The sequence below is a fragment of the Podarcis liolepis genome (assembly GCF_965112155.1).
Source record: "Podarcis liolepis genome assembly, chromosome: 3".
Taxonomy (NCBI): domain Eukaryota; kingdom Metazoa; phylum Chordata; class Lepidosauria; order Squamata; family Lacertidae; genus Podarcis; species Podarcis liolepis.
Window position 1 is genome coordinate 78540357 of NC_139557.1, and position 13139 is coordinate 78553495.

Sequence of the window (13139 nt, forward strand, 5' to 3'; positions counted from 1 at the left end):
GGCAGGAGCAGGGACCGAGCAACGGGAGCTAACCCCGTCACGGGGATTCGAACCGCCGACCTTCTGATCGGCAAGTCCTAGGCTCTGTGGTTTAACCCACGGCGCCACCCGCGTCCCTTTGAATATTCTAAAGTCCTATGTAAACGCTAGATGCATTATTTACTGTACAAGTTCAAAGTGCTACCTTGGTAGGTGAGGTATGGCCTGTGCTTTAAGCACACAGGTGACCTCAGCTGCGCAGAGCAAAGCACTTCCTGCAAGGTTTCTTTCTTTCCTTTCTGAAGAAATCACATCAATGGCAGTTTTCAGCACAGGCACAAATGGCTCGTGCCTTTCTGGGCCGAAACACTTGCACAGCAGCTTCAGGCTGAACAATGCCGTCTGCCTGTTGATGGCCTGCTCTGGCTCCCCGCTGGCCTCACTTGTATCATGGCGCACAACTGCGAGGAGATGGGGAACCAATTCTAACAGCAACTCAACCTGAAAAACAGAATTAAGCAGGCAAATCAATATTGACTAGGATTTCAGTGCCAAGTAAGGTATCATTGCTCCAAAGGCACAGATAAAGGATGGACTGGCAATGTAAACAACCCATTTTCAAAGCCAAACACAAAGTCACGCTATACCTAAACGTATTTTCTTTCCCTTACAAGGCCTGTGAAATGCTTTTCTCAGAATCCGTGACCCTCTTCCCCTTTGTGCCATTTTTAAAAACAAAGGGGTAGGGAGCGGATTTGGTTATTTGAGACAGCAAATTCCTATGGTAAGCGGGAAAAGAATCAGTGAGAAGAATGGGGTTACTTGTGATTGCTGCCATTGTGTGCGTTGTTGCAGCTTATTGTTCAAGAGGTCCATGGCTTTACGTCTCACAGAAGGCAGCGGGTTGGCCATCAGGCCTTGGATGACGGGGATGAAGGTTTCCGTTGGCATCAAGGCATTGACCTGGAAAGAAAGTAGCAGTGAAATGTACCATGCCAAAAAAAGGGAGGTTCCCACAGGTGTCGGGACTGCTTTCCTTACGGAAAAAAACTAGGAAAAACAGGGTTCCTCCTTACTTTTTAAGTGCTGCAGAACCTGCCACCCTGAGATCAACAGACAGAGGAATCAGATAGCATGATGATGTTTGCTTGGTTTGCATGACAGCTCACATCAGCATCATCGTCAACCAAAGAAACTTACCTTATCCATCTTGGACAAAATGGACTGTTTCAAGAAGTGGCAGAGAGACATTTCTAGATTTGTCTGGCAGGGCAAGAAGCCCAGAATAAAATTTAAAATATTAACTGATGCAAAGGACAGAGGTGGATTTGCCCTGCCAGACCTTAAACTCTATTATGAATCAGCGGCTTTTTGCTGGCTGAAAGAATGGCTGCTTCTTGAGAACACAGACATTTTGGATTTAGAAGGCTTTAATAACGTTTTTGGGTGGCATGCATATTTGTGGTATGACAAGGTTAAAGCACATAAAGCTTTTAAAAACCATATTGTCAGAAGAGCATTGTTTAATGTTTGGACAAGATATAAAGACTTACTTGAAAATAAAACCCCAAGGTGGTTGTCACCGATGGAAGCAAAGGCTCAGAAAAAGCTCAATATGGAGGCCAAATGGCCGAAATATTGGGAAATTTTGGAACAAGAGGGAGACAGATTGAAATTGCAGAGTTTTGAAAAACTAAAAAATAAAGTGCGAGATTGGCTTCATTATTATCAGATAATGGAGGCATATAATTTGGACAAGAAAATTGGCTTCCAGGTGGAAAAATCTAAATTGGAAACAGAACTGTTAGAACCCAAAACCAAGATTTTGTCAAAGATGTATAACTTGCTGTTGAAATGGAACACTCAGGATGAGACGGTTAAATCTGTTATGATTAAATGGGCACAAGATGTTGGACATAATATTATGTTTGCTGACTGGGAACAGTTGTGGACCACCGGGATGACATTTACGGCATGCAATGCCTTAAGAGAAAATATTATGAAAATGATATATAGGTGGTACATGACCCTAGTCAAGCTTGCAAAAATTTACCATTTGCCCGATAACAAATGTTGGAAATGTAAAGAAAATGAAGGTACATTTTTTCACCTCTGGTGAAATTTCTGGGAAATGATTTATAATGAATTGAAAAAGGTATTTAAATATACCTTCTCGAAGAAACCAGAGGCTTTTCTCTGTAATGGTACAAAGGAATATGATAAAATGGTTTTCTTTTTATGAGTAAGAATTTAAGGTTTTAATAGCCTAAGATGTTGGAGAGAAAATAAGGTATTTTCTTGTTTTAAAGCTGTAATGCTTTGAGATATGGATTTGCTGCACAAATAATTTGAACTGGATATACAAGAAGGGGAGGTATGAGGAGGTCAGGGAAATATGTTATGAGAAAATAAGTTGTGAAATTTATGTGTTTTTAACTTTTTTCTTTTTATGTCTGTTTTTTTTTCTTTTTGTTTGTAAAAAATTGGAAACTTTAATAAATATCTTTTTTTAAAAAAAGAAACTTACCTTATCCAGTACATCATAGGACTTATTGAGCAGAGCCCTCCAGAATTTTGCTGTTTGTGTGTCGGCATTTTTTTCCACTGATTGTGCCACAGCATTGATGTAGCAAAGAACTTCTTCCAACAGTCTGGATAAACAACAACAGTGACCACCATGAGCAAATGCAATCTCTTCATTTGGAGGAAGGAAATTCAGCTGGGGCTTTTGCTGTTTCAGCTCCCCTTATAGGAGAAAGGCAGCAGAACTGAATTATGGTGGTTAATTATATATACTATGAAAACCAAAGGACAATCACAGCATTTTTTTTAAAGCTTCCAGTCCTTCATGGCTGAAGAGAAAAAGTTGAATACCATGCTAACAGTTTTTTAAAATGTACTCATTACACAACATTAAAAATAAAATTTCCATATTTATTATTCTCCTAACTGTGGCACAAGAGTCATTCCATGTTCCATTACCCAACCAACTATAGTTTCAGGTCATTTAGTAGATGCATATATGGGCCTGGGAAAGGAGGAGGCCTAGAGATAGTAATGTTAACCGTATCACAGTCAAAAACTCACTTAAGAGTTGCCTACTTTTATACATCTGGGGTTATATTTGCACCCAAAGGGAAAACAAAATGTACCTTTGCTCAAAGAACTTTAACTCCTCAGCGTCTTCACATTCAACCACCTAGGTGATAAAGAAGGGAGGAAAATTATCAACATGCTAGTGGAAATAAAACAGATCTGCTGCACAAGCCATTATAATGAGGTTCCCTCTGAGCTATTTCACAATATAAAATCAGAGGGGAAGACCACTGGGTCAGAATCAATGAATGAGTCCTGCTAGCAGAAACCTGTGCAAGGATGTCTCCTCTCTGCACGCTCCCCAAATTGGTAAGGATGTGTGTCTGCAGAACCTCTAGAACAGCTTGTTGGGAGTGGGGAAGAAGGGGGATTGTTTCATCTAGCAAGCTGAAATGCAATGGAACAACTGCCACAGTGCTACATTGAATTCTTCCCCACTATATGTGCCTTGCTTGGGTTCCTGACCTCCCTTCCCAAGACACCCAGCCAGAAACCCCCCTATTATTGTAGTTTTCTGTTTATGTAAGCAGTCCTTAGGTAAAGGTAAAGGGACCCCTGACCATTAGGTCCGGTTGCGACCGACTCTGGGGCTGCGGCACTCATCTCGCTTTATTGGCTGAGGGAGCCAGCATACAGCTTCCATGTCATGTGGCCAGCATGACTAAGCCGCTTCTGGCAAACCAGAGCAGTTCACGGAAACGCCGTTTACCTTCCCGCCGGAGTGGTACCTATTTATCTACTTGTACTTTGACATGCTTTCGAACTGCTAGGTTGGCTGTCCTTGCTTACAGCCAAGTAAGGCATAACTACTGAATTTATTTTGTGCACAATGTCCAAGGTACACTTCCAGTTCCTACCAGCAAACGCTGAATTTGAAGCTGCAGTCAAGAGGGGGGAAAACATTTCTGTGCATTTCACAGAAAATGATATTGATTACATGCAAATCCACAACTGGAAAAGGAACCAAAGAAAGCCCTTTGAAAGATCTGCATGACTTACCATTTTCACAAAACTTTGTGAAGCCAGGAGCTGTGACATGAAGGAGATGGACAGGAATTTGAAGTGCCTCAGCTGTTTGCCAGAGTGAGACTCCACATCAAAGAGCTCCGTTTCCTGCCTCTGTGGTTTTTTCTTGGGGAGCCTTGATTTCTTTTGCCCAGGGTCCTCTGTGAAAGTATCCAGCAAATAGCATTGATTTTCCAAAACAAGACAATGAGTTTTAACATCCCTATAAATTCTAGATTAAAAGATCTCACTAGGAGGCAGGGCATAGAGTCTTACACTTTTTTGGGGGGGAGATGTGCAACTTGAAAAGCTGTTTTGTAAAATGAATTAATTCTGAAAATTGAGGTACGTATGTTTTATTTGCTTAACTCTTATCTGGGTGTACACTGGAACGGTGAGGGTTCTTTGTAAAGTACAGGGTGGCGGCAGCAGTATGAGCAGACAGAGCTTTGGATGTGGTGGACAACAGAGTCAATCTCACCACTCCATAAGACTGCACTGTGAGTTTATGATTATGAACAGTGTCAGTAGGAATACTTGCATCTGGTTTCAATCCAATGGTTCTGCCCAACTGGATTGTATTTAGGCAAGAGGCGTGGAGGGGGGGGCTTGCAATTACCTTCTTTGTTCTCTGGCAGCTTTGTTAAATAGCCCAGGACTTTCATCAAACTCTGTAACTGTTGGATTACGCTAAATTCGCAGCATACAGAAATCCAGAATTCCGTATCAGTCTCCAAAACAGCGTCCTGTGTAAGTAAGAAAAATTTGGATAGGAGATGATTAGTAAGGGAGAAACTTGCATTATTTCAAAGAAGGAATTAGCCACCCACACCACACTTTCACTAAAAAAAACCCCACACAGTATATACGACACAAAAACATAAGCCTTCTACAATAATCATGTCAGCAAAAGCAACAATAGCATATCAACAAAACTGGCTTATATTCCCCCCCCCCCCAAGTTCTGAAGGCCTGTTCGGAACAGCAGAATTGCACAATGTCTAAAAGAAAGCAGGGATGACCTGCTGCCAGATTTCTACTGGCAAGGAGTTCCACAGGTAAGAGACTGTCACACTAAAGGCTCAGCACAAGGGGCCACCAGTACCACCCCTTCAGACGATCAAGGTTTTAAACAAGGAATGTGCAACAGAAGACACCTCTTACCTTCTCCCCATTGGCTACTGCAGCCACAGATTTTGTCACATGCTGTTCAAACAACAACACAAGAAGAATCCAGAGAAACCGCTCCCCTCCCAAAGTGCTTATCAGCTGCTCTAGGATTGGGAGGCGCCGATGCTCAGGCACGTGAGGCAAAGCATCCACAAACACGCGGATTATTTTAACCACCACCCCTTCCACATTCCCTGGAGTTTCTGAAGAACCGCCATCCTCCTCGGCCTACAAAGGAAACATTTAAAGAATTAACATGATGTACATACAAACTGCAACCTGAACAGCATTTTGCTGTAGGCCATAGAAAAAACAGGCCTTCCCCAAACACAAAGGAAAACCCCAAGTTGCAATTGCAGCAGGAATACGTCAATATATGATCATGTTCAAAAAGACCTGAAGTAGGGATTATTCATTTTAAAAAGGCATCAGTGCGTTTGTGTGTGCTAATGGTGAGTCCTGGAGGCAAGAAGCCAGTAGGAGAAGGGAAGTCAGGCCTGATCCAAGACTCGAGAGAACAGCGTAACTTGTTGAATACCCAGGTGCACTTGACTGTACAAGCCTAGCCAACTTGGTCTTGCCCTCCAGATCAGTTGGTCTACAATTCTCATCATCCCTGACCACTCACAACACCCACAGGGCACCACATTGACTCCCCGTAATGTTTATCTTGCACTGGGAAAATACAGAACCTTCAGAGAGGACTTGCAGGGCATAAGGCTCAGTACAATTTCAAGCCAGAAGATGGTTTTCTAGTAACAGTTATTTTTTGAGTTCCACTTTTGCAAGATGTTTGGATTAAGTTAGACTAGGTAGTCACTTAAAGACAAAGAAAGAATCACTGGAAAGAAAGTTCTAATATGAACACTGCAATGTATTGTTTTCCTGAAGTTACTTGCCCTGTGCTATTTAACCACCACTATCCTTTTTATCAAGAATAATCTACCCTCTACCCTCCTCCATTCTTGTACCATGTAAAATTTTATTCTGGGTTGACTACCATAGAAAACTTAAACACGAAAAGTCCATTCAGCACCATATTTTCTTTTTACTGATTCTATCGAAAATGGGTTGGGGGGGGGTCTCTATCAAATATGGAAAACTGCACTAAATAATTTTTAATGGAATGTTAGCCAGCAAGGTATTTCTTAAGGTATTTTTCAGTGACCCATTCCCAGATTTGAATTAGCTCACCTGTATAAGAGCAGGAATGACCATCTTCACTGTCTTATTAATCACTTGGAAACTGTAAGCATCATCCAGTCGCATGACATTTGCCCCCATGAAGGTGAAAATGGGCATGATGTTGTGCAGCACTTTACCCTGGAGAAGAGAAATCAGTCACTCACACAACACATTAGAATTGGGTGTTGTTTTTTCAAGTATTCAATCCTGCAATGCACTTTTGTGGGAATCTTAGGTGAGAGAGACACGCAGTGGAAGTTGCTCCCGGTACCAGTCACCACATGAAAGGAGAGAAAGGTTCAGATAGTTTACTGTTGAGGAAGATAAGGCTAAGTAAACCAGTTATGGATGTAGCCATATACAGTTTGTGGGCTTTCACAGATGCAGATATATACAAGTACAAAGTATCACTTGCTCCAAATAAACCCCAGCAACTCAAGACATAACAAGAAACAGACTCCAACTCACAGGAACGAACACTACTGAGCTGACATACATTAATCACAGATATAGTCAGGGCACTAGGCTATTTACCGTAGCAACTAGACCAACTGACCTTGCACCTGCGATTAGCTCATCCATGGGTGATTTATGCTCATGAAGGAAATTAACCCCTTCTCATGACCCGATACTCCTTCCTTTCTACTGAAAAATTAAGTGAGTGGTTCCAAATGGCTTTATGAGAATTGGCCATCTTTTCCTACAATCCATCACACTCTAACCCCATAGCAAGACAGTGAACCTATCTTGGCAGCAAAAGTCTCTGCATTTCTTTTTTTAAAAAACACCATAGGTCCTGCTGGGTAAACACAGAAATATGTGGCATAGAGATAGGCCCTTCCATCTACCAATACAAGGCTTGCTGAGTTTCTTGCTGCTGTGAGAGGAGGACAGCATTTCTTATGAAGCAGAAGAAAGCAAAAGTAGCTCTTCAACACTGCATCATTAGGAGGCAAGTGCCATTCAGAACAGAGAAGTGACAAGTCTGTGTCCAGAAACAAAAACAATGGTTCTGGGAGAATTCAGGGATTGATGGAGTACGGGGGTAGAGGAGAGTGAGGTTTGGGGGGGTCAGAGTGGTCCAAAGAAGGCTGTGACAGTGACATCATCAGATTTGAAGGAGGCAACTTGAAAAGCAAAAATGGGAAGCTGTTTCAAGCATAGGAATGGCTCAGGAAAGAGATCAGATTTAGAATCAATGCACAAAGGAACACCAGAAGACTATCTTTTTTAAAAAAAAAAGGGAGTAGAGGGGTGAGAGTCTTGCTTCTTCTTAGAAACCAGTTTCAATTCCATTCCCTGATAACAGCCATGAGGAGGAGGAGGAAAAAGGCAGAGCCTGTACTCACAGGAAACATTCCTGCAGCTGCACCCAGCAAGAGCAAAGCATGGTGATGGGTCTGAGGCATCTCTGAAACCCGGATGCACTGGACTACCAGCTCGACATTGAACTTCTCTTCATCAAGGATACCTTGAAAAGCAAAGCAAAGACTGAAAGCACAGCCAGGCTTAATTCAATATTAGAAACAAGCCTTGTTATACTTATATTCGCATGCCAATATATCCTGTTTTCATACTAACCACCTTTTTTATTTTTTAAAGGCATAAATGTATATAAAGCCTGGGGCAAGCTTTCATACATGGGATCCAAAACTAAACTTTTTTTTTCTTTACCTGCTTTTATCCTGGTACCATCTGGGGACAGTTTCTGGCAAATGTTCAACAGACCACCAAGTACTAGCTGCTTTGTGTATTCCAGATTTTCATGTTCTGCGGAAGGTTCCAGGCATCTGGTAATTCAGAAAGACAGTTAAAAAGCAATGCTGGAGAAAAACAGTCTTTGTAGGGTAGCAATCAGAAGGTGGCTATTTGGCAACTGCTGAGTCACCAGGTACATATATACGGGTTTGGGACACATCCATGACAGGGGGCGAGGTAGAGAATCTCCATCAGGTCCCTTTATTTTTCTGACCAGTCTCCACAGGGATGCTCTGGTGCTATGAGGCCCTCACATGTAAGGGCTGGATGGTCCCCCTTTATGGTTCTGCCACCCTCTAAAGTAAAACATCATTACCTAGCCAGCAAGCTGAACAGAGTAGGTATCAGTGCTTGTGGGTGTTTGAGCTTCTTCTTGTGTTGCAGCAATTCCAGGATAAGCGTGACTCTGTGCCAGTTCAGACTGCTTTCTTCTTGTCCACATTCCTGGTCCTGAACTTTTCTGAAGGATGGAGAAAAAGAAGAGATTTAATTCCATTTATAGAAGCTTAGCCCATCAATTCTAAAAGAAAATGTTTCTCTGAATAAAAACCCATATAAAATACAACAATGGTCCATGAAGAACTAGCACACCAGAGCGAAACTTCATTGTAATCGAGACTGGACTGGATGCCTACATGATACAAAAGTGTTCACAGTATCTAAAAATTGTTAATCGGTCCTCTTAGGTTGGGGACACTACAGCGAAGGTTCTGCCCAGATTCCCATCATTTATACATTATTAAATGAATCTTAAGTGAGCAATGTCAATAAACTCAAAAAGTAGATGGGTCACAAATGGGAAGAAAGGCAACTGGACAATCTTGCCAGTTCAATGTACAGTCGTTGATTCTCAAACAGAATGCATTCCGTAAGTCTATTCAACTTCCAAAATGTTCGGAAACCAAAGCGCGGCTTCTGATTGGCTGCATAAATATCCCTGGATATATGTGCTATTTTTCAGTTTTAGGACTGTCCCGCTTGCATGGAGTTAGCATCAGCTGCTTTTATGGGGCTATTTGGATAGGAGAGGCAAGACACAGAGCAACCTCCGAATCGATGCAAGGACCACCTCAATGAGTAGGATCTCCATCAATCTTGGCCCAATGTTCCCAATCCTGCTGAGATTTGGGAGGCACCTACTGCCTGTTTCCAGAAACAAGAGAAGACATTTTTGTTCCAATGGGCTTTCCTTGCTAGATAAATGGATCATAGCCATGAGTGTCTATTTTGTTTTAGTTTAGCTGTTTTTTGCTGCTTGTATCGCACACTGCCTTGAGATAACTGTGTAGAAGGAGATTAATAAATTATTCTTAATATTAATCATGTTAATTCATGAATGCACACAGATTTGCAAATGTCTTTTACGTGTTCTATTGCCTTGTACCTCTGCTGCTGCATCTTCTGCCTTCTTGTCTGGTGAACAGTAGCCACATTCTTAATTTTCGGTAAAGGTTCCAATTCCACACTAACTTGCTCAGCATCAACTGAAATCTAAATATTATACAAGAAAGAAATATTTGGATGATTTTATAGAGACATGGTATCCCTTCATCACATACTCAACAGAACACAAAGTACAGTGGCATCCACCGGACTCACACTTACAGCTTTAGAATAATGTTCCCCTGTAAGATTTTGCATTTTGGGGAAGGGAGGCAGGGAGGAAGGCACTTGTTATAGAGGTGGGGAATATATTTTTATGTTCTTTTTGAAAATTAGTTAAAAGCATGTTTTTTAAAAAAAGGAAAAAAGATTTGCTCTTTGAGCACAACTCAAAGACAACCAAAGAACGCCATACTTATATGGAAACAGCAACTTTGTTAAATACATTTATATTCATTTGCTTTGAAAGGAGAAACTGCTATGAAAAACTTCCCCGCAATATTTTTTTTTTGCTTTACAATGACACATATGCACACACTCAAATATGCAAGACTATTTCTGGACTATTGTTCTAATAACTGTTCCATGCTTTTAATCTCATAATTTAGCACTCATGCATTAGTTAGTTTTCATGGAGCACCAAGTTGAGAGCAACGCAATATGCAATTTATACAGGGTAAACACAATCATCCTATCATGATTGTATATAGACTAATTCCAAATAGCAAGAGGATACGCTCATCATCCCAAGAGATTAAGACCACCTTACCCCTTTAAAAACACTGCCGATGGTCTGTGCACAAAGTGGATTTTTGCAATTTAGCAGTAAATCAAACAAAACTCCCAATATCTTTTGTTGAACCTTCCCATCTGGCAACGCAGCAAAGAATGGTTTTGTAATCTAGAAATGACAGAAAGAGCATAATTTGTGTAAAAACATTCCTTTGTATTCATTTTGCTCATATCCTGAAAGAAAAGGATCAGTGCTATTCCTGCTTTACAGATGCGGGTACCTTTTGTTGGTAAATGGGGGCGGGTGAAGACGAACTTTAAAGGTGAAGAGGAACTTCCTGTTTTTAAAGGTTCAACATACTGAATTCCACTGGGAAGAACTACAGGGACTCTCAATCGGCCCCTCTCTCACCTGCCCAAGAGCTCTAATCTGGAAAGTCAATCCTTTGTAGACTTCCTGTGAGACGTGCAGAGCTTTGATGAACAAATCCAGACAGCGCTGATTTGTGCAAAGGAGGGCAGCCGAATGCTCATTGTACTTCCCAAGGATGAGATGCAGAAGAAGAGCTTCATCTTTTAACATCCCCTCCGACCCCTTAAGAGCTTTCTCCAATAATCGATCCAGGACAGGCAGCAGGTGAGAAAGCACCACCTGAAAGTAGAAAAGGTGTTCAAGATCAACTCTCTCTTTAACAAGCATTCAGAAATATATATTTTACATTCAAAGGGCATAGAGTCGTGCAACAGAAGTACCCGAAAGGCAAAATATTCAAAATATTTATGGGTCACCAACCCTTTGGGGCCCATGGAAACATCCTCAAAATGAAGAAACTGCCATGAACACCTTTTCACCCACCCCACTCAACCTATTATATTGGCAACAAAAGAATGTTTCTTTCAAGGCTTATTTCAGCAGGTGGAGGGGACCCTGTGGGCATAAGAGAAGTCTCTGAGTTCACATATGGGTCCAGGGGTGCCATGCTGGTGACCCCAGATGTAGACTCCTAAGAGAAAAGTTCAGAAGAGGGTCAAGCTTGGCTGATCCCAAAGGAGTTACACATGTGTTATTCCCTTGCTACATATGCTTCAGTTTGACATATCTGGCAAACTGTTGGAAAAATTAGAAGCACACACACAGAGCCTAATTTCCATACTTTTTAAATTTGCAATGTAAAGGGCACCTCCAAAGAAGCATCACAGTTTGCCACACAGTGATTTGAGGTAGTAATACAGCAGTTGCAGGAACAGACAGAACAAATCTTAGCTCCCCGCCTCCCCATATTTCTACATCTTAGTTTAGAATGCAAAATTTGCATTTACAGTCAAACCCTGGTTGTTGAACACAATCCGTTCCGGAAGTCTGTTCAGCTCCCAAAATGTTCCACAACCGAGGTGCAAGAGCTTCCTGCACTCAAGCGGAAGCCGTGTTGGACATTCGGCTCCCAAAAAACATTCGAAAACTGGAGCATTTACTTCCGGGTTTTCGGCGTTAGGGAGCCGAAACGTTTGAAAATGGAGCCATTTGGGAACCAAGGTTTGACTGTAGCTGAAATGTGCACATCTAAATTGGCTTTGTGGAACAAAATAATCTAAGGCATGATCTAGTTTAGGAACAGCAAGGTTCACAACAAAATGCTTCCAGATGGGCAAGCACATTTTCAAAAGCTTGACACAATGCATTCCACACACCTGGCCATTGACTTCATGAAGAATTTTCATCAGGTTCCTTGCAACGTATGAAGGACATTTGGTGGTTTGCACACACTTAAGTAATGCTTCCAGTGCTCCTGACAACTTCTGCTGCTGCGTCTTTTGCTTGTGTTGAGTTTGTTGTACTTCAAAAAAATTATGAAGGCACTAAATTATAAAACAAAAGGGGGGGAGGCATTCAGGAGCTATTCAGCACAATAGCTGTATAATCAGTATCATCCAACACAGTTCTGAGTAGCCTGGACACCACCCCCTTGCCCCAAAATGGAATGTTTGAGACCGGGAAGCACTTTTCCCAAGACCCCTTCACCATCAGATGCTACTGAGCAGATGGAATGGTGATAGAGAAGTATATTGTTGTAGCTGACAATGCTGCCACAGAATAAGACTGCAAATGGGCTCACACCAGCGTTCAGTGAGTCATTATGTGTTTTCTGCCATCTGAACCCTAGATGCCTATTTTGCCATTTCATCATCCTCAGTTCCTCAGGATACCAGTGAGCTGATCTGGGTCAGCAACTAGATGGAGCTCACTGGGGGCTCAGAGACCAGTGCCTCTGTAGGAATGCTGGATAAAAGCATTAAACTCCCCAATGAGAAAGTCAGACACTACTCACATTACTTGGACAATCAAATCTTAGCTTAATAAGCTGAGACATGTACCATCTTTATGAACCCTCAATGCAATCCCGTTACTCCCACTTCACTCCTCCCTTCATGTGAGGAAGTGAGGAAGCTCCTGTTAACCATTGTTTCCACTTCTTAAGCACAAAGTGGAAGCCAACTTTAAACCATCACTTCTTATTCTAGCTGTCTGAAAGCCAATAACTGTAGTTTCCTATTTTGGATGCAACTGTCACCTATGGCTAGCTGCAGCTTCCTGGCTTGACTCTCATAGCAGAAGCAAGAGGCCCAAATGTGGATGCAAAAAACCTCACACATCTCATCTTATTTGATCATTCAAATGTGGCTACTGTCATCTATAACCTTCTCTAACCAACGCAGGAAAAAGGATGGCTCTAGAGAGGAAGTTGGGTGGTGCCTCCTAGTCAAACCCTTGTCCGAAGTTTTCTTGAAAAACTTGTCTCCTGAAGATGGTAATATCATCCAGTGCCAGAATC

At 41.8% G+C, this 13139-nt stretch overlaps 1 protein-coding gene across 1 annotated transcript in view; it reads right to left on the reverse strand.

The window, feature by feature from the left end:
* Nucleotides 1-13139, reverse strand: part of HEATR1 (HEAT repeat containing 1) — a 36576-nt gene that overhangs the window by 6707 nt on the left and 16730 nt on the right. Inside the window, exons 22-36 of the mRNA XM_083497023.1 lie at nt 11998-12165; nt 10721-10960; nt 10346-10477; nt 9578-9684; nt 8510-8653; nt 8110-8225; nt 7785-7906; nt 6445-6573; nt 5245-5478; nt 4700-4826; nt 4075-4241; nt 3132-3178; nt 2507-2630; nt 802-942; nt 185-480 (exon numbers count right to left, since the gene is read on the reverse strand). Coding sequence (XP_083353149.1) covers nt 185-480; nt 802-942; nt 2507-2630; nt 3132-3178; nt 4075-4241; nt 4700-4826; nt 5245-5478; nt 6445-6573; nt 7785-7906; nt 8110-8225; nt 8510-8653; nt 9578-9684; nt 10346-10477; nt 10721-10960; nt 11998-12165 — 2294 coding nt within the window. The remainder of the gene's footprint in view (nt 1-184; nt 481-801; nt 943-2506; nt 2631-3131; nt 3179-4074; nt 4242-4699; nt 4827-5244; nt 5479-6444; nt 6574-7784; nt 7907-8109; nt 8226-8509; nt 8654-9577; nt 9685-10345; nt 10478-10720; nt 10961-11997; nt 12166-13139) is intronic.